This window comes from Erythrolamprus reginae, chromosome 2 (assembly GCF_031021105.1).
Source record: "Erythrolamprus reginae isolate rEryReg1 chromosome 2, rEryReg1.hap1, whole genome shotgun sequence".
In the NCBI taxonomy this organism is placed as follows: Eukaryota; Metazoa; Chordata; class Lepidosauria; order Squamata; family Dipsadidae; genus Erythrolamprus; species Erythrolamprus reginae.
Window position 1 is genome coordinate 243,280,803 of NC_091951.1, and position 19,943 is coordinate 243,300,745.

At 39.5% G+C, this 19,943-nt stretch overlaps 1 protein-coding gene across 1 annotated transcript; it reads left to right on the plus strand.

Annotated features, from left to right (window-relative positions):
* Positions 1 to 1,898: 1,898 nt before the first annotated feature.
* Positions 1,899 to 18,251, plus strand: LOC139162228 (protein NipSnap homolog 3B-like). Its single transcript, XM_070742365.1, has 6 exons — positions 1,899 to 2,217; positions 12,088 to 12,310; positions 13,706 to 13,861; positions 15,928 to 16,077; positions 17,441 to 17,527; positions 17,612 to 18,251. Exons 1-6 carry the CDS (start codon positions 2,140 to 2,142, stop codon positions 17,686 to 17,688), a joined length of 771 nt encoding a protein of 256 aa, XP_070598466.1. The 5' UTR covers positions 1,899 to 2,139; the 3' UTR covers positions 17,689 to 18,251.
* Positions 18,252 to 19,943: the final 1,692 nt, after the last annotated feature.

Sequence of the window (19,943 nt, forward strand, 5' to 3'; positions counted from 1 at the left end):
GAGCCTTATTTCACTCCTCACTGAATATGGAAACATAGAAACATAGAAGATTGACGTCAGAAAAAGACCTCATGGTCCATCTAGTCTGCCCTTATGTTTATGTTTATTTAGATTTGTATGCCGCCCCTCTCCGCTATACTATTTTCTGTATTTTCTCTTAGGATGGATATGTTTATCCCAGGCATGTTTAAATTTAGTTACTGTGGATTTACCAACCACATCTGCTGGAAGTTTGTTCCAAGGATCTACTACTCTTTCAGTAAAATAATATTTTCTCATGTTGCTTTTGATCTTTCCCCCAACTAACTCCAGATTGTGTCCCCTTGTTCTTGTGTTCACTTTCCTATTAAAAACACTTCCCCCCTGAACCTTATTTAACCCTTTAACCCAGAGTAAGAGCCTTCTCTGTGGCGGCTCCGACCCTCTGGAACCAGCTCCCCCCTGAGATTAGGATTGCCCCCACCCTCCTTGCCTTTGGCAAACTCCTTAAAACCCACCTCTGCCGTCAGGCATGGGGGAACTGAAACATCTCCCCCTTGCCCATGTTGTTTTGGTGTTAGATTGATTGTGTGCTTGTTTTTTAATATTCTGGGGTTGTTTTTTATGAATTTTTTAGCTTAAAATTGTAATTGGATTGGTGGGTATTGGATTTGCTATTATGTATTGTTTTTACTTTGTTGTGAGCCGCCCCGAGTTTGCGGAGAGGGGCGGCATATAAATCCAATAAATCTAATCTAATCTAATCTAATCTATATTTAACAGTTTCTATCATGTCCCCCCTTTTCCTTCTGTCCTCCAGACTATACAGATTGAGTTCATTAAGTCTTTCCTGATACGTTTTATGCTTAAGACCTCCCACCATTCTTGTAGCCCATCTTTGGACCCGTTCAATTTTGTCAATATCTTTTTGTAGGTGAGGTCTCCAGAACTGAACACAGTATTCCAAATGTGGTCTCACCAGCGCTCTATATAGCAGGATCCCAATCTCCCTCTTCCTGCTTGTTAAACCTCTAGCTGTGCAGCCAAGCATTCTACTTGCTTTTCCTACCGCTTGACCGCACTAAGTATTGCTCACAAGATCATATGCTGCAACATCCTGCCTGTCAACGACTACTTCAGCTTCGTCCACAACAACACAGATACAAGCTTAATATTAACCGCTCCAAATTGGACTGTAAAAAATATTTCTTTAGTAATCGAGTTGTCGAAGCATGGAACTCATTACCAGACTCCGTAGTATTTGCGGAGAGGGGTGGCATATAAATCCAATAAATCTAATCTAATCTAATCTTCCCCTAACCCACAACATTTTACCCTCAGACTATCCACAGTTGACCTCTCCAGATTCCTAAGAGGTCAGTAAGGGGCGTGCATAAGTGCCTCCCGTCCCCTGTCCTATTGTGTCTCCTATATCTCCTATATCGTATCTACTATTCTTCTATTCTAATCCTCTTATACTACTCTCATAATATCCTTCTATTCTCTAATTGATATACTGTATTCTATTTCTAAATTTTCACTTCTATTCTTTCTCTAATAAATTTTACTGAGTATAACCTTTATAACCTTCATTGTGTATTATTGTGCATTGGACTAACTAACTAACTAAATAAATAAATAAAAATAATAATAAAAAAATAGAATAAAATAAATAAAATAAAATAAATAAGGACAGGGACGGTAGGCAGGCTTTGCATCCTTAATGTAGACAGTCGTTGAAGCACTTGGGGGGTTTATCTTGGTCCTCGGGATCACCTGAATAGTAGCACCGTGAGATAACAGTAGATGATTTCGCATATTTCTTAATAATAGCGGAAAGGGGGGAGAGTAACCTCCGAGTTTTAGAAAAGCTCATTCGTCTCAGGAGGCAAGCAATAGCAGCGCGCGTCGAAGATTCCGGATGCGTATAAGGAAAGCAAAAGGGAGACTCCAAAGGCGCAACATTCGAAACACCTGCGTTTCCCGCCACTCGAAAGAGTCGCCTTGAGATACGCCGGCCCACCCGCTGGCTCTCCGCCCCAATGCCAAGGCTTGGGTTTTTGGTCTCCTCAGGCTTCCGTAAGTGAAAGAGGAGACTAGCGTGGTGCCCTCTCGTCCTTCAACGGGGGCTCCGTCTGAGCGCTTACGCATTTCCTTACCATGCTGGGTCTTCGCGTGGGCTCCGTCCTTGGCCGCCTCTTCAGAGGAGTAACAGCGGCGGACCCTTTCCGCGGCCAGGTAAATCCCCTGGGGAAACCCACCGTCCCGTTCTCCCCGGCTGTGGATCGTTAGGTGCCTGCCTGCTCTACGTTGTTACATTGTTTCCATATGGGACCTGCTATTCCAAGCTGGGTTGGAGAGGGGGCTACTGGTGGGAGGGCACCAACTCCACCCACCCAATCCACCCTTTGCTAAGATACAATAAGATGCCCTCGTGCAAAGCAATGATATGCAGCCTGTAAAACAGCCCGGGATTTGTTATGAATAGGGTAGGGTAGAATTCTTTATTGGCCAAGTGTGGTTGGACACACAAGGAATTTGTCTTGGTGCAATATGCTCTTAGTGTACATAAAAGAAAATATAGATTTGTCAAGAATCATGAGGTACAACACTTAATGATTGTCATAGAGGTTAAATAAGCAATCAGGAAACAATAATAATATATCTTAAGGATATAAGCAACAAGTTACAGTCATACAGTCATAAGTGGGAGGAGATGAGTGATGGGAATGATGAGTAATAGTAGTGTAGACTTAGTAAGTAGTTTGACAGTGTTGAGGAATTGATTTCAAAAGATCCTTTTATAGAAGGAAGATAAACCTGCAGCTCTTGTGCTTGCTTTTGGCTATTGCTCCAAACACAGGAGGTTTGGAGCAATAGCCAGGTTTTGGGAGGTCAGGCTTCCTCCCAAAATGTGAAGCTTCTCGCTCCCAAAAAAGATTGCTCTGCAAGCAGGTGGCAGCACCTTGTAGCCGGATCTCCAGTGACCTCAGAAACGTTCAGTCTGGAAGAGGGCAATAATAATAATAACAACAATATGCCCATGTCACACCAACACTCCGCAGTCTGCATTGGTTGCCGATCAGTTTCCGGTCACAATTCAAAGTGTTGGTTATGACCTATAAAGCCCTTCATGGCACCGGACCAGAATAGCTCCGGGACCGCCTTCTGCCGCACGAATCCCAGCGACCAGTTAGGTCCCACAGAGTTGGCCATCTCCGGGTCCCGTCAACTAAACAATGTTGTTTGGCGGGACCCAGGGGAAGAGCCTTCTCTGTGGCGGCCCCGACCCTTTGGAACCAACTCCCCCCAGATATCAGAGTTGCCCCCACCCTCCTAGCCTTTCGTAAGCTCCTTAAAACCCACCTCTGTCGTCAGGCATGGGGGAATTGACATTTTCCCTCCCCCTAGGCTTATAAAATTTATGCATGGTATGCTAGTATGTATGATTGGTTTCTAAATTGGGTTTTTTTAAATTAACTTAAATATTAGATTTGTTTGCATTGTATTATTATTGCTGTGAGCCGCCCCGAGTCTGCGGAGAGGGGCGGCATACAAATCTGATAGATAGATAGATAGATAGATAGATAGATAGATAGATAGATAGATAGATAGATAGATAGATAGATAGATAGATAGATAGATAAATAAATAACAGCAACAATAATAAGGGGTGGCAAACAGTTTCTCTACTACAGTGATGGCGAACCTATGGCATGTGTGCCGGAGCCATATCTGTTGATACGCGAGCCATTGCCCTAGCTCAGCTCCATTGTGTATGTGTGTGCCGGCCAGATGATTTTTGGTTCACACAGAGGCTCTGGGAGGGCGTTTTTGGCTCCAGGGAAGCCTTTGGAGCCTGGGGAGGGCGAAACGTGAACCTACTGGGCTCAGCAGAAGTTGAGAAACAGGCAGTTTCCAGCCTCCGGACGGTGGGGGAAGCTGTTTTCGTCTTCCCCAGGCATTGAATTATGGGTGTGGGCACATCTGTGAAAGCATATGAGCACACTCTTTCGGCACCCAAGGAAAAAAAGGTTCGCCATCACTGCCCTAGTATATAGTACAGTATTTAGTATACAAGTAGTCCTCAAGTTATGACCACAATTGAGCCTAACACTTCTGCTGTTAAGGTTTGTTAAGGAGCATTGCCCCATTTTACGACCTTTGTCACCACGGTTGTTAAGAGAACAACTTGTCTGTCTACTTCCTGGATTTCACTAGGAATTAAGGCTTCTTGGAAGGAGATTTTAATTTTACCATGTGCTTCCTCTTTTGAAATTTAGATATCCTTTCATTTGTCCCAAGTCCAATATATTCAGTTCATCAGGAATATTTTCCAAATATCCATTTTTTTAGAGCATCAATAAATGTACTATGAATGTATCACAGTTCAAATAAAGTTTTTTAAAAGAACTGTGAGTTTGGCACTATGGAAAAAGCCAAATCACATTTCTGTGATGGGCGTATCGTGAAATTATCAGAAATCAAGTACAATTTGAGAGAAATCGTGGTGAAAAAATGCTTTCTGATTGAAAGATAATTGGGAAATGAACTCTTAAGAACATGTAAGTGGAAACTGACAGCGTATAAAGAGAATTGTAGCAGTTTGGATGCATTTTTCTGAAGGGTTCTCTGTATAGAGGTGTATAACAAATCAAATGTTTGTATAGAGTTGTATAACAAATCACAGAGACAGGGTTTGTTAAGAGAGAAAAATAAAATATGGATACTCTGAAAGATGTAAATTATCATCAATAAATTACTAGTATAAATCTGATACCATTTTCAGTTCTTCACTGGAGGGCCCATTTTTACTGAATCAGTTTTTCTCCAGAAAGTGGCTTAAGATACTGTTTCTCCCCATGCTATAAAAAAAAATCACTTGATGACTTTTCTCTCTGTCACAATAGGGCAAGTTGTAGTAGTACATTTCTAACATAATTTTCTTCACTTCAGATGATTTTTACCAAACCTAGACAATTTGAGATAAAATATCATTAAGTCATTAGTAGTATTGGAGGTTGGGTACAATTATGGCACAGGAACTGCATAGCAAATGCATTTTTTGTAACATGTTTTATGTTTATGCCATGTTGAAAAAACTAATTCCTCTTATATGCTGTATGTGTAGGGATGGTCAGCTGCATCACTGTTAACTTTTGCTGCAAGAAACCTTAATGCCAATTTTTCTTAGGAGTATTTGTTTACTTTGTAATTTACTATTAATCTTTAGAGATTTCTCCTTACACATAACATTTTTACTAACTGGACATTTTTATTGACATGGCGGAAGTTAAACCTGAGCTGTGCAACTGTGCAATGTTGTTGTTTTTTTTTAAAAAAGATCAAAATACAGGTAGCCCTCAACTTATGGCCACAATTGAGCCCAAAATTTTTGTTGTTAAGTGAGACATTTGTTAACTTTGTCCCATTTTACGCCTTTCTTGCTTCAGTTTTTAAGTGAATCATGGCAGTTGATAAGTTAGTAACCTGGCTTCCCCATGCTCAAAATATTGTAACTGTGAAAAATGGTCATAAGTCACTTTTTTCAGTGCTGTTGTAACTTTGAATGGCTACTAAGCGAACAATTGCAAGTCAAGGTGATATTCAGCCGGTTCCATAGTTCCCTCTAAGCTGAGCAGTGAGCAATCGCTCACTTAAAAATCATCATCAACTCAGAGTTTTCCAAACCTGCCCAGAAGCCGAGAGGGAAAGAGTGAGAGGGAAGGAGAGAGATAGGAAGAGAGGAAGAGAGAGAAACAGATAGAAAAAAGAGAGGAAGGAAAAGAAAAAGAAAAAGAATGGGAGTAAGGAAGAGAGAAAGAAAATCAAAATCTAATTTGAAACTAGCTCAACTATTTAAGTGGCATTTTGATATTGAGAGTTGCCCTATTATGAGCTCACTGTTATAAACACACAGTACAGTATTTTATTTTGAAATTCTCTGAGGCAAAACAGGGTGGGATTTTTATTTGTTTGTTTGTTTGTTTGTTTGTTTACTTATTTATTTATTTATTATTTCTGTGCCGCCCAGTCCCAAAGGGACTGCCGCTCAGACACTATACTTTTCCGCCCACCCCCCAAAAAAATTAGAGGGAACACTGGCCGGTTCTATTAAATTCGGGTGAACTGGTATGTGGCAACTGCAGGTGGGCCCGCCCACCCACCCAATGTAACGACGTCCCATTTATTCACTTTATAGATGCTCTGTAAAACTACATGTAAAAGGACTATCTGTAAAATCTCTGCAACATTAATGGTACATTTTGAGTTTCATAATATGAAAGAGATGCGAGAGAAAACAAAATGATTTTTGATTGAACTGAGATTTCAAATATATGTATTAATTTCTAGGCATCTTTGAAGAAATGCTACCTAGGAAAAATGCAGCACTTCTGTCTGTGGCTTGAAGTGTACGGCTTGGAAAACTATGTTATGAACTAATGCCGGAGATGAGCAGTGGTGCGTGAAGCTATGAAATATGCACTGTCGGTTGCTAAATGAAACAAATTATGATATTTTTCCATGGACTGCTGACATGCACATCTTTTGGTGTGCTTTTAGTTATTGATTTGTACACTGCTTTCTAAACTGTGTTAGAAATCTTGCATTTCCTTGGAAGATATCTGCTTTTTGTTTTTGCTTTTTTTGTGAAAAATTAGTAAAGGAAGAAACCATTCCTGAAAGCAGTGCCACAAATCTCAATGTTCTCAGCCCTGTACATCCAGAATATTGTTATTTATTATTTATTCAGGCTTCTACGCCACTCCAGTCCAAAGAATATTGGCTGTATGTATATTTTATGAAATAAAATCAAGCAGTTGTAGATTATCATGTAAATTGATTTAGAAAGAACTTCCATTTGTATAGGGCCGTGATGGTGAAGCTATGGCACGTGTGCCAGAGGTGGCACACAAAGCCCTCTCTGTCGGCACGGATGGCATCGCCAGCTTCTCTTCTAGTTTCTGGCACACACATGCACGTTGACCAGCTGGCTTTTGCAGGCGCCGAAGCCCCAGAAAACAGACTGAAAATGTCCAAAAACCAGCCAAAAAATAGGCATGTGGCATGCACGCCGGCCAGCTGGTCTTTGCAGGTGCCAAAAAATAACCCCAAAACCCAGACCAAAAACTGGCATGCGCCACCTGCCAGCAGGTCTTCAGGTTTCTGGCACTCCACCGCGCCCATAGACGCATGCACAGTCCAGTTTGGGTGCTTGGTGCCAAAAAGGTTCGCCATCATGGTTACAGGGTATGTGAAATGTGTTGATTTCTTTAGCGGACGATAAATTGTCTGACTTCGCAAAATGTTAAAACTAATACTGTTTGATTTGAGTTTACCATGATTTGAGTTTATCAGACACTATTACAGCCTGTAATCTATACAGTAGTTTATGGATACTGTAATGTATATAATGGCATCATGGAACATCATGACAAGAGTATAGTTCTGTGAATCATTTTAACCCTTTGCAGATATAAGGTATCTAGTAATTTCCAGCCAGTTACTCAGTTATTTAGAGACAAAATTAGCAAGCTTTGTGTTGTAAGGCAATCTTGACCTTCAGAGTAAAGTGACCATAGTCTAGACAACAGATTTCTTAAGAAAATCTCAGCCAAAGTTGCTAACGAAACATCAGGAAATCTTTTGTCTAGACCACAGTCGCTCAACCCTGAAACTCAACGTTGACCAACCCCTGAGTATATTTGTGTTGTAAGTTTCTTTCCATGCATGTTTTGAAAAAAAAGTTACTTAGCAAGCTTTGTGGATTGCAGCCTGGTTTTGTAGAGCACGTTTGTGCAGTGTTGCAACCAGTTTGATGACTGGGGAATTCTGGGAATTAAATACAGTATACACATCTTAAAGTTGCCAAGGTTGAGAAATAACTGCCCCTAAGTCTTTAATATGTACTCTCCTGTGTAACTGCAGAGAAAAAGGACAGCATGGTTTCTTATTTGATCCCTGCTTCCAGATTGAGAAGCAATGGCTGCACACTAGAAAAAATGTTTCCCATAAAAATAATCAACAGATAGTCAGTTATCAAGTTATTGACAAGATACTGTATGTCATAAGACCATCCCAAGAGGTTATTAACGAGGATCCCTGTCTTCAAAAAATATTTCTGGCCAGGGTCAACTGATTTGGAACCAAATCCCTGATAAAATGTGTTGCCAGGGCTCCACCAGGTGCTTTTGTTTAAACTCACTGTCACTTCTACTTTAAAAAAGTTAGCAAAAGCTCCCAAATGCTTTGAACCTCACCATAGACCTAAAATTCTAAGAGAGTAGTTGAAGAGATGTGGATTGGCACATGTTTTTGTTTGGAATACTCTTAAAAGTAGTTTTCAGCATTTCAGCATGGTTTTAGCCTATGGCCTCTGAATCCTAATAACCGTATTTTTCGGTGTATAAGATGCACCTTTTTCCTCCCTAAAAGAGGCTGATAATTAGGGTGGGTCCTGAATGTAGCTTTTTTCCCCTAGCTCTAACTAGCTGCTAAGATCTTCTCAGCTCTTACCCTGAAGACTCTTTCATTGTTTCTCTCTGTGAAGAGTGTTTTCCAACCCCTAAGTCTGTGCAGGGTTTTACCCCATTACTCTAACTTGCTTCAAAGAAGTTTCTTTCCAGCCCTAACCAGGTGCTAAAGATGTTCCCAGCTCTTATTGCTTGCAAGCTCTTTCATTGTTATTTCTGCAAACAATGTTACCTAAACCCTGTCTTTGATTCCTCCCCGCCCCATTCTTTATTTGTTCCAAATGTTTCTTTCCAGCCCTAACCAGGTGCTAACGATGTTCCCAGCTTTTACCAGCTTCAAAGCTCTTTCATTTTTACTCTCTGTGGGGAATGTTTTCCAAGCCCCAAGTCTTTGTAGGGTTTTTTTCCCCCATTGCTTTACTTGCTCCAATTGTTTCTTTCCAGCCCTAACCAGGTGCTAACAATGTTCCCAGCTCTTACTGGCTTGCAAGCTCTTTCATAGTTACTGTCTCACAATAAAGTTTTTTAAGCCCTTAACCAGGGGAGAAAATAATGAGCTGAAGGTGGCCAGACTAAGTACACTAGCTAGATGAATACCTGGTAAGCAGATACTTTTCCCTATTTTCCTCTCCAAAAACGAAGGTGTATCTCGTACTCCAGTGCATCTTATACTCCGAAAAATACAGTAGTTTGATTTTTGATTGATTTGATTTTATTGGATTTGTATGCCGCCCCTCTCCGTAGACTCGGGGCAGCTAACAACAGTAGTAAACAGCATATGACAATCCAATATAAACAGTTAAAAACCCCTATTGTAAAACCAAACATACATACAGACATACCATGCATAAAATTGTAAAGGCCTAGGGGGAAAGAGTATCTCAATTCCCCCATGCTTGGCGGCAGAGGTGGGTTTTAAGAAGCTTACGAAAGGCAGGGAGGGTGGGAGCAATTCTAATCTCTGGGGGGAGTTGGTTCCAGAGGGTCGGGGCCACCACAGAAAAGGCTCTTCCCCTGGGTCCCGCCAAGCGACATTGTTTAGTTGACGGGATCCGGAGAAGACCCACTCTGTGGGACCTAACTGGTCGCTGGGATTCGTGCAGCAGAAGGCGGTCCCTGAGTTCCTGTCTGACTGTTGAGATGGCAGCACAATGTGTGAACCTAGCCAGTTGGTTTATTCAATAAACCAAGGCTGCCAAACTGGTGGCCTGCAGGCCAAATGCATTACACGTAGCCCACACCCACATCGGCTGCGCAAAGGCAAAAAAATTGCAATATGTTACCTGACGTCACATGATATGATCAAATTTGACACCCGTGCTAATCATGCGAAGAATTTAGCCTATTTTCATGGGTACCCTTTCTCGTTATGATTGTTTTGATCCAGAATCTGACTCATAAAAGGATTTGCTTTTACTAAAAGCAAAAATTACTTCATTTCATAGATCCCTTCTAATTATTTCAATACATTTTTTTCTAGGTAAATGTTTACAATTATAACTTATATTAATGTCACTTTCTCGTGAAGTTTCTGAAAGTATAAATGTTACTTCCGTGTAGGACTTGGCAAATAGAAACCCTCTGCATATTGTTTCCGATTCTGAGCTCATTTATGAGCTGCCATTTTCTCTGTGTATCTGAGGACTTGAAAAAAATATTTGGAAAGAATGCTTCAGATGTTAGGCAGCAGCATTATCTCTCTGCCCTTTGTGAAAGTGGCCTGATTTTTTCCCCCAAGTCTTAGTGTGAGCTTGAACAAAAAGAAAAAAAAGAGAAAAATACGAGTGCTTTATGAATTGCTTTGAAGATTATTAATATGTTTTTAAAAGCTGCTTTGGAGATTTCAAGCTTTGAAAAAAATCCTTAAAGCATTGCCATCTTTCCCCCCCCAGATTTAGGCATAAGTTTGAAAAAGAGAAACAGGTCGCTCTAACAGAAGGTGAGATGCTTGAATAGAATCTGAAGCACTCTCTACTTTTGGGAGGGTATCCTTTGTGACACATATAAAAGAAAATTTGGAACTAACGATGTCTTCTTCTCCGGGAACAATTGAAGGAACTATGGTAACTCACAGTGGTAGACCAAAGTTTCTTTAGGCACCACCATTTCTCCTGTATCTTTTTATGAGCTCTTGTGTACCACTGAAAATGTTCTGCCATAATGCCATCTACACTTCAGGTTCAGGAAGCAGTTGCTTAAGCAGATATTTAATTACAGAAATTTCTCTTGTGATTCAAACTTAATACGAACCTAATTCAAACTTGACTGTAAGAAATATGATTTCAACAATCGAGTTATCAAAGCGTGGAACTCATTGCCGGACTCAATTGTGTCAACCCCGAACCCCCAACATTTCTCTCTTACACTCTCCATGATTGACCTCTCCAGGTTCCTAAGAGGCCAGTAAGAGGGATACATAAGTGCACTGGTGTGCCTTTCGTCCCCTGTCCAATTGTCTTTCCTTTCTCTCACTTATCATATATATTTTCTTTCTTTCATATATCCTCTCCTCTAAGTTCACTTTACCCTTATATATATTACTACATGTCTATTTTTCTTCCTATGTATTTGTGTATTGGACAAATGAATAAATAAATAAAATAAATAAACTTGCAGAGCATTTTTCCATGCATAATACCTCCTCCTTTGTAATGGATTTTGGGAATCTAGGAAGATAAGAGAGCATTAACCGAGGGTTTTTTTCCCCCTTCTTACTTCGTCTCTCCCTCTTGGATTTTTCCACAAGTCTTCAAGATGAATAGCATTTTATTTATTTATTTATTTATTTATTTATTTATTTATTCATTCATTCATTCATTCATTCATTCGATTTTTATGCCGCCCTTCTCCTTAGACTCAGGGCGGCTTACAACATGTTAGCAATAGCACTTTTTAACAGAGCTAGGCTATTGCCCACACAATCCGGGTCCTCATTTTACCCACTTCGGAAGGATGGAAGGCTGAGTCAACCTTGAGCCGGTGATGAGATTTGAACTGCTGACCTTCAGATCTACAGTCAGCTTCAGTGGCCTGCAGTACAGCACTCTACCTGCTGCGCCACCCCGGCTCTTATTCATAAATTGAAACTTGTATTTGCTCCCAATGAATTATAGGTAATCTTCAACTTACAACAGTTCGAAGTTATCCTGGAAAAAGTAGCCCGTGACTGCTTTTCCATACTTACAAGCGTTGTAGCATCCCCACAGTAATGAGATCAAAATTCAGCTGCTTGGAGCTGAGTTATATTTATGATAGTTGAAGCATCTCAGTGCCATGCGATCATCTTTTGCGACCATCTGACAAGCAAAGTCAATGGGGAAGCCAGATTCACTTAACTATACAGTATTACTAACTTAAGAACTGCAGTGATTCACTTAACAATCGTGGCAAGAAAGGTTGTAAAATGAGGCAAAACTCACAACAAATGTCTCAGTAACATAAATTTTGAGCTCAATTGTGGTTGTAAGTCAAGGACTATTTGCATTATTAAAATACAAAACTTGAAACATGCATGAAGCTTTAGCATTTTATTTACTAAAATTCCCAGATAGTATTTTACTGATCAAATCATACCTTCCCTGATTACAAATGAACATTTCTACCATTTTTTCCTTATTCTTTTGTCTCTTTAAAGCCAAATGTGTTTCAAGCTTGTTCATCTTTTGCTACGGGACCCAGACAGGAGGTTGGCACTATCTTTGAACTTCGTACTTACGATGTTAAGCCAGCAAAGTCAAAGGAGTTTCTTGAATTGGTCAATAAATCTATTAAGATTCGTATGGTTCACTCACAGATGATTGGATTCTGGACCGCTGAATTTGGGGCAATGAATAAAGCATTTCATATTTGGAAATACGGTATGAATTGCATGGGGGTGTTTCAAAAAGCTCGAAAATGCCTTTTTAAAGTTATTTCTACGAAGTTTATTAGCAAGTTATATGCATGCCATCCGGGATTACAAATAGCAACGTTCAAAATAGTTTTAAGACTGTTGAGGCTAATAAAGCCAGTTTATGTTCTGCCGGGCTCTCTGGTAGGAGCCTCCCGAAAATTCAAGCATACAAATTGGAGACACACACACGTTTGACAATTCAAAACAATGTTCTTTATCACAAAATTCAAAATAAACTAAGCACTCTTTTTGTACTGCAAAGAGCACCAAAACAACCGGGTAGTCTGTACAATTTCCGTTAAGCAGTCATTAAGTACTTAGCTAGCAGCTGTGAAGAAACTTCACACCCCTTCTTCTTCCAAAGAAGTGAGACACACATACACACACACACACACACGTTGCTCTGCTGTGGTTTCAAAGGCGTGAAAAATCAACAAACAAAGTCCAGAAAACAGCAACACATGATTCCTGAAGAACTGCGCTCAGATACTCTTTCACAACGGCCAAACCCACACACTGCTATTTATAGCAGCAGCCCTAATTACTGGAGCCCCACCCAACAACAGGTGGCCTCATTTTCTCTTGTAATAATCCTTCAATTGTTGTCTCCCATGTATCACTCTATGCATGCGTGGATGTGTCATTAATTCTTGTTCAGAATCCAAGGATGATACAGATGATTGATCTCCTCCTGGGCTGTCTGCCAAACTCCCCTCTTCCCTGTCACTCACGCTTCCTTGGTCAGAGGAGGCTTCATCGCCAGATTCCATCGGAAGCAAAACAGGCATGTGGATGTCTCCCCCATATCCACCTGCACATTCCTTGGGGCAGGAGCTGGGCCAGAGCTAACCACAACAGTTTAGAAGCACTATTTTGTTAACTAAGCAATAGAAAAAGACCACAGAGTATTCATCCATCTGCTTGCCAATGCATGTCAAATTGCCTGCCAGTGAGAAAAAATGGTAATGGACATTTCCATTGCTGCCTGGAAAATTTTGAGGCATCAAGGCTCACAATCTATAACTGCTAAAGGAGGCCTCAGTCTTTCTCTTTCATCAGCTGGCATCCTTCCAGTCCCTGGAGACATTTGCTGAAACCATTTGGAGTTTAATTCACAATTTTTGGGCTAATGCAACAGTGCACGGCCCAGCAAAACAGCATGCGAGCTTCTGGAAGAGAAAATAAGATGGGGAAGACTGTATATTCCAAGAGTGCATTTGACAATGTTTTGTTCTCTTAACATTAAGTTAAAACATTTTATTAAATATTAATTTATTTCTCTATAGTTTTGTACACTTATCATGGAAGCAAATATAACATGGCTGTATGAAGTGAAAGCTCTTTTTCCCCCCTTTCACAGATAATTTTGCACACAGAGCAGCTGTAAGGAAAGCTGTAATCAACGATAAAGAGTGGCAGGAAAAACTAGCTGCAATCCTTCCTCTTCTGGATAAGCAGCATATGGAAATTGCTTACTTGGTCCCCTGGTGTGAGTTGGGAACCCCACCAAAAGAAGGTCAGTTCTCTTTCTCCTCAACCTGTTGCACTGATCTCGTAGTCACTGAAAGGAATTCTACAGAAACTCAGAAATTGTTTGAGGAGATGGTCTGGGGAAGATAGTGCCTTCTGCCGCACGAATCCCAGCGACCGGTTAGGTCCCACAGAGTTGGCCTTCTCCGGGTCCCGTCGACGAAACAATGTTGTCTGGCGGGATCCAGGGGAAGAGCCTTCTCTGTGGCGGCCCTAACCCTCTGGAATCAACTCCCCCCGGAGATTAGGACTGCCCCCACCCTCTTTGCCTTTTACAAACTCCTCAAAACTAATCTTTGTTGTCAGGCATGGGGTAATTGATTCCCCTGGGCTGCTTCCGCTTTACGCATGGTCTGCATGAGATGTATGATTGTTTTTACATTAAGGGCTTTAAATTGTTTTAGTATTAGATTTGTATTGTTTTTGTTGTGAGCTGCTCCGAGTCCTCGGAGAGGGGCGGCATACAAATCAAATCAAATCAAATCAAATCAAATCAATCAATCAATCAATCAATCAATCAATAAATAAAATAAAATATTGCTGGATTCGGAATCACACATCTTCACTTAAATTATGGAGCACACCTGATTAGTAATATATGTTTCTCCTGGAGGAATAAGGGAAGAACCAAGATTAGCAGCTTCTGAAATAAACTTGCAGAAGTTTATTTCAGAACCTGCTTTACCATTTGCCACAGACCTTATCCCTTCTGGTTTAATTTTATACCTCCAAAATGGCTCCCACAGGCAAAAAAAGAACCCAGAGCATTCCTAGTTATGTTACTGAAACCCAGAAATCTTACTGAGGCAATAAGCTTTAGTGCCTTTTCTTTTTCACAAGCTGTTTTCCCCCCTTGCCTCTAACCATCCTGTAAGGATATGTACATATGCCAAAAAAATATAAGCTACTGTTGGAAACCAAAATTGGGCGTCGTCATATTTGCCCTATTTTCCACAGCTGTGGACTGAAACCAAAACAATACTTCAAAATATTCATTCTTTTAATCTCATTTTAAAAGGTGTCATATTTTCCAAGTCTTTATTTATATTTGCGTATGTGTGAGAGAGAAATTACTATGTCTATTGCTGTCTCTTAAAATGATTTCATGCATTGGAAAAATTGAGGTTTTTAGATGGTCAAATTATATTTAAATCTCTTCTGTTTGCGACAGGCATGGGATGTGTGGTCTGATGGGCATACCTACACAAATATAATTCTAAATTATGAACTGAAAGTAAATTCAAACCCAAGCACGCAGAGATTTAAAGCAAAAAGTAAAATAAAAATTGAATTTAGATCAATGATGAAGATATAGAAATATCTGTTTAATTTAATAACAAAAATATATGAGGTAGTAGAAATGACAAAGCTTACATATGAACTACAGGATAAAGATATTAAGGAATTTCACAATACTTGGGACAGGTGGTACAGTATATCTGGATTACTAAAAATAAAATAAAATAAAAGAATAATGAGTACAATGATAATGTTATTAAAGTTACTAATCTAAGAGAGAAAAACTAAACTGTTGTTAAGAGGAAATATTACCATTGCAAGGCACTATTATACTGTGGAAAAATATAGAGGATATGAAAGCAATCACATAGAAATGGATACATTAATGGATAGATTAACAAGATATATGTGTAATAATAAACAAGAGGGGGAAAATATAGTGTTATAAATGAATAAACTGCAAAAACAATTAGCCTGCAATTCAGCAGGTGTAAATATTAAGCTCTGATACCAAAACAACCCAGGTATAAAGCACAATGCTTTATTCCGTCTTGAGTGTATATATGTATGTTGTTATCCCCCTTGTCCTTTTACTCTTTTTTCTCTTTCTTCCTTCTTTCCTATGGGTTTCTATGCATAAATAATTATGTAATTTTATGCACTTTGTAAATATTGTATTGTTGTATTGTGCATACCCCTTTTTTAAATGTAAATAACCAATAAAGTATTTTTTTTAAAAGATATAGAAATAATGTACTGCAGGAAATGAGTTGCTTGTTTTTGTCTCACTGCCTATTTTTTTTTCTCTCCTAGGAGTTTATGAGTTGGTGACTTATCAGCTGAAACCAGGCGGACCAGCTTTATGGGGAAATTCATTCAAAGCAGCTATTGATGCACATGTTAGTAAAGGCTATGCGAAACTGATTGGCTTTTTCCACACAGAATATGGGTTTCTTAATACAGGTAGAGTTATATTTCAAATACAAAATCATGCTCCAGTCAGGGGCGGGCTTCAAAAAATTTAGCAAGGGATTCTCTGCCCAGGTGCCGGGTGGGTGTAGCCTAATTGGCCTTCTGCACCATAACAGTGTTTGGGGAGATGTCTTTGCCCTCCCCAGGCTCTGTAGACTCTCCTTTGAACCTCTGTGAGGGCGAAAATGGCTTCCCCAGGCTCTGGAGGCTGGAAACAGACCGTTTCCGGCTGTCCCAAACTTCTGGTAGGCCCATTTTTCGCCATCCTTGAGTCTCTGCATGCACTTACCTGCATCCAAAACGGGCTGCGTAGAGACTCCTGGGAGGGGAGGAGTTCGGGCCAGCCAGGAGTGGGATTGGGAGGTTCTCCAAACTGCACAGAATCTTAGCTAAAGGTTCTCCTGAACTTCTAGCAGCCCACCCTTGGCTCCCATATATATTTTTACATTCCTATGATTTATAACTTCACACACATTCAGATATCTGTTCACTATAGCTCAGGAACAAGATAAAAAGGTGGGTCCAGATTTAGTCATATTTAAAAGAACATTATTTATGTTTTGCCCTTTAAACAAGTTCTGTTCATAGCAAATGGCAATGCATCAGTTATATCATTGTACAGTACTATTAAAAGCAGGATCCCCACTTCTAGCATCCTAAGAATAATGCCTAAATATTTGAAGAAAAATCTAGGAGTACATCTGCCCTACAGTCAATCAGACTGTTGATTCATCTATTTCATGTCTACACTAATAGATAGTGGCTTTCTGAAGTTTTGGAAAATGTTTACCCACGTTTGTGGGGGAAATACCTGGACTATACCTGAAATTTTAGAACACCGAATATGGGATACAGTTATTTAATTCTAGAACAGGAGTGGTCATCTTTGCAGCTTTACGACAAGTGAACGTTGGTTCCCAGAATTCCCATCAGCTGTGATGACGGGAATTCTGGGAGTTGAAATCCTCAACTCTTAAAGTTGCCAAGGTTGGACATCCCTGCTCTAGAACAGTGCTTCCCAACCTTGGCAACTTGAAGATATCTGGACTCCAACTCCCAGAATTCCCCAGACAGCATTCGCTGGCTGGGGAATTCTGGGAGTTGAAGTCCAGATATCTTCAAGTTGCCAAGGTTGGGAAACACTGCTCTAGAACACTATCGTGGCTCTATATCATATCTGACATACTTAGTTTTCTGTAACTCTGTGTCTGGTTTGGTCTTTTATAGAATTGTACAAAGAAGGTCTCGGGCAGAAAATTGTTTGTGGACATTGGAACTTGAATATAATAATTTGTACTATAGATTTGTATGCACACCTTATGCTAGTATTGTGTTATTGCTTTTGCTTTCACAGTTCATGTGCTTTGGTGGTATGAGAATCCAGATATCCGGGCAGCTGGGAGGCATATGGCCCATGAAGATGCCAGAGTGGTAGCAGCTGGTAAGATATTACTGTGTATCTTGGAATGTCTATCAACGCTTTTTTTATAAGTTTGAATCAATGTATTTTAATTCTTATTTTCAGTTCGGGAAAATGTTCAGTTCTTGGAAGCACAGAAAAATATGCTCCTGATTCCTGCATCGTTTTCACCTTTGAAATAGTTTTATTCCAGTTGAACAACATCATATTAAAATATATTCTCTGCAATCCTCATCTGTCATTTTTATCTATGAAGGCAGATTGAGGGGTTTTGAATAATATCATGTATTTGAGGAAAGTTATCAAATACTGCAGATACTTTTCTAATAAGCTGCATAAAAATAGATTCGAATTATATGAGTAAATCATGACTTACTACAGAATATCTGTACTGAGATGTTTAGACCTGAGAATAAAAAAATGGGGGATATGTCTAAAATAATTATTTCATTCTGATGTTACACTCTTATTTAAATATCTTAACTTATCAATAAAACTAAAAACTAACTAAAATATAATACCCTAAAAATAAAAAGTTGATGTCACAATATGTTATTTAATCAGGAAAGTCTCATGATTAATGTATAGATTGCAGTGAGGTCAAGAGAATAAAGTTTCATTTATTACTGCTGAAATGTATTTATTCTTGAATATTTGGTGATGGATCTGAACTTTTTATTGTATTCGTCATTACATTATGACTGAGATTGTTAAAGGTGAAATTAAATAGATCTTCTGGATTGTGTGTATGCAATTCTATCATTTTCTATCCTGCCCCTTGGCAATTCCATTCTTTCTGTTTATGTTACTTATCTCTGCAGACTTTTTAAATGACAGATTGTAGATTCCGTATCCCATCCTTTAAAATTCTAAAGGGCATAATGTTCTTCAATCTTAAAAAATCATGAATACATTGCAGAATTTTTAATCTATACATATAAAAGTGAAAACCATTCACACATTAATCACAAAATCTCCAGAACAACAAACCCTACAAACTTGAAATTTGCAACTAGGTCTTGCCTTCTAGGTCCTTACTAAGAAAGGATTTTTCTAAATGACCATCAAAGCATGAGTATTTCTTATATTATTATTAATAAGTTCTGATGCTTAAGAGTTCTACTTCTCCCTCCCCACATGAAAAGAAATCTGATCCAAATGTAAAATACAAGCAGAGGGGTGTCAGTTTCGTTTTTGCTTTCACAGCAAACACCTTTAATTGAGCTAAGCCAGCACAGACTCCTTCCTGTCTCCTTCTTGCTTACACAGCAAATACTGTTTGAGTTTCCAAACACTCCTCAATAATTCCACACTCTAACAGGACTCTAGCCCAGGGGTCCCCAAACTTTTTACACAGGGGGCCAGTTCACTGTCCCTCGGGACTGTTGGAGGGCCAAACTAAAAAAAAAACCTATGAACAAATTCCTATGCACACTGCACATACCTTATTTTAAAGTAAAAAACAAAATGGGAACATACTATTTAGAGGGGGGAGAAGGTCTGAAATTCATATATGTTTATGATTTGTTTTTAATTTTCTTTTGTTGACATCTGATTGGCTATACACAAGGTTTTCTTGGCTTATGAAAAATGTATAAAGAAAGAAGGAAGCACTTTGGCATAATGTTTAATAAGTTAGAAATATAATTGGTGTTGCACTTTTTGAAGGAAAAGGAGGAAATTAAATTAAATTAAAAGAAAATGAATGTAACTGGATGACAAAATTAGAAAAAAAAACCTTTTGAAACTTTTTTGATGATTGATATTAGTTACTAACAAAATACTGCATTTTATTCATAGAAAATTAGATGGTACACTGTGTTGTTTGAATGTATGTTGAGAGAAAATTTAAAAAAAAATACCCCCTCCCAAAACAGTCCTTCCTTCCTCTGTCCCTCCATTCATTTCATTCTTCCTTCCTTCCTTCCTTGTTCCCTCCATTTCTCCTTCCTTCCTTCCCTCCTTCCTTCCTCTCCACTTCTTCTTCCCTCCCTCTCTTTCCTTTTTCTTTCTTTTTCTCACTCTTTTCCCTGTGCTCTTGTCACTCACCGCCGGGCCGGATAAATGGCCTCAGTGGCCCGCATGTGGCCCGCGGGCCGTAGTTTGGGGACCGCTGCTCTAGCCCAATGAATATGAATGGATGCTGGTAGGCAGAGACAGATTATTCTCCCCTTATTTTCCTCCTCAGTTCAAATGAATCTGTTCCTTCTACTGTAACACCAGTTAAAGGGAAAAGAAGCAAAAAAATGCAGGAAAACATTTACAGATGAGATTAGGAAAACACAAGTAAGGGAAGCTGCCTGTTTCTCCCAGTTCTATGTGGCATGCTCCAGAGTCAGTTCACCTGACAGCCAAAGCAAAAACCAGGAATGTTGTTTACAGGGAGGTCTTGAGCAATTCATCAGAGGGATGAATTGAAACTCTACGGAAACTTAGC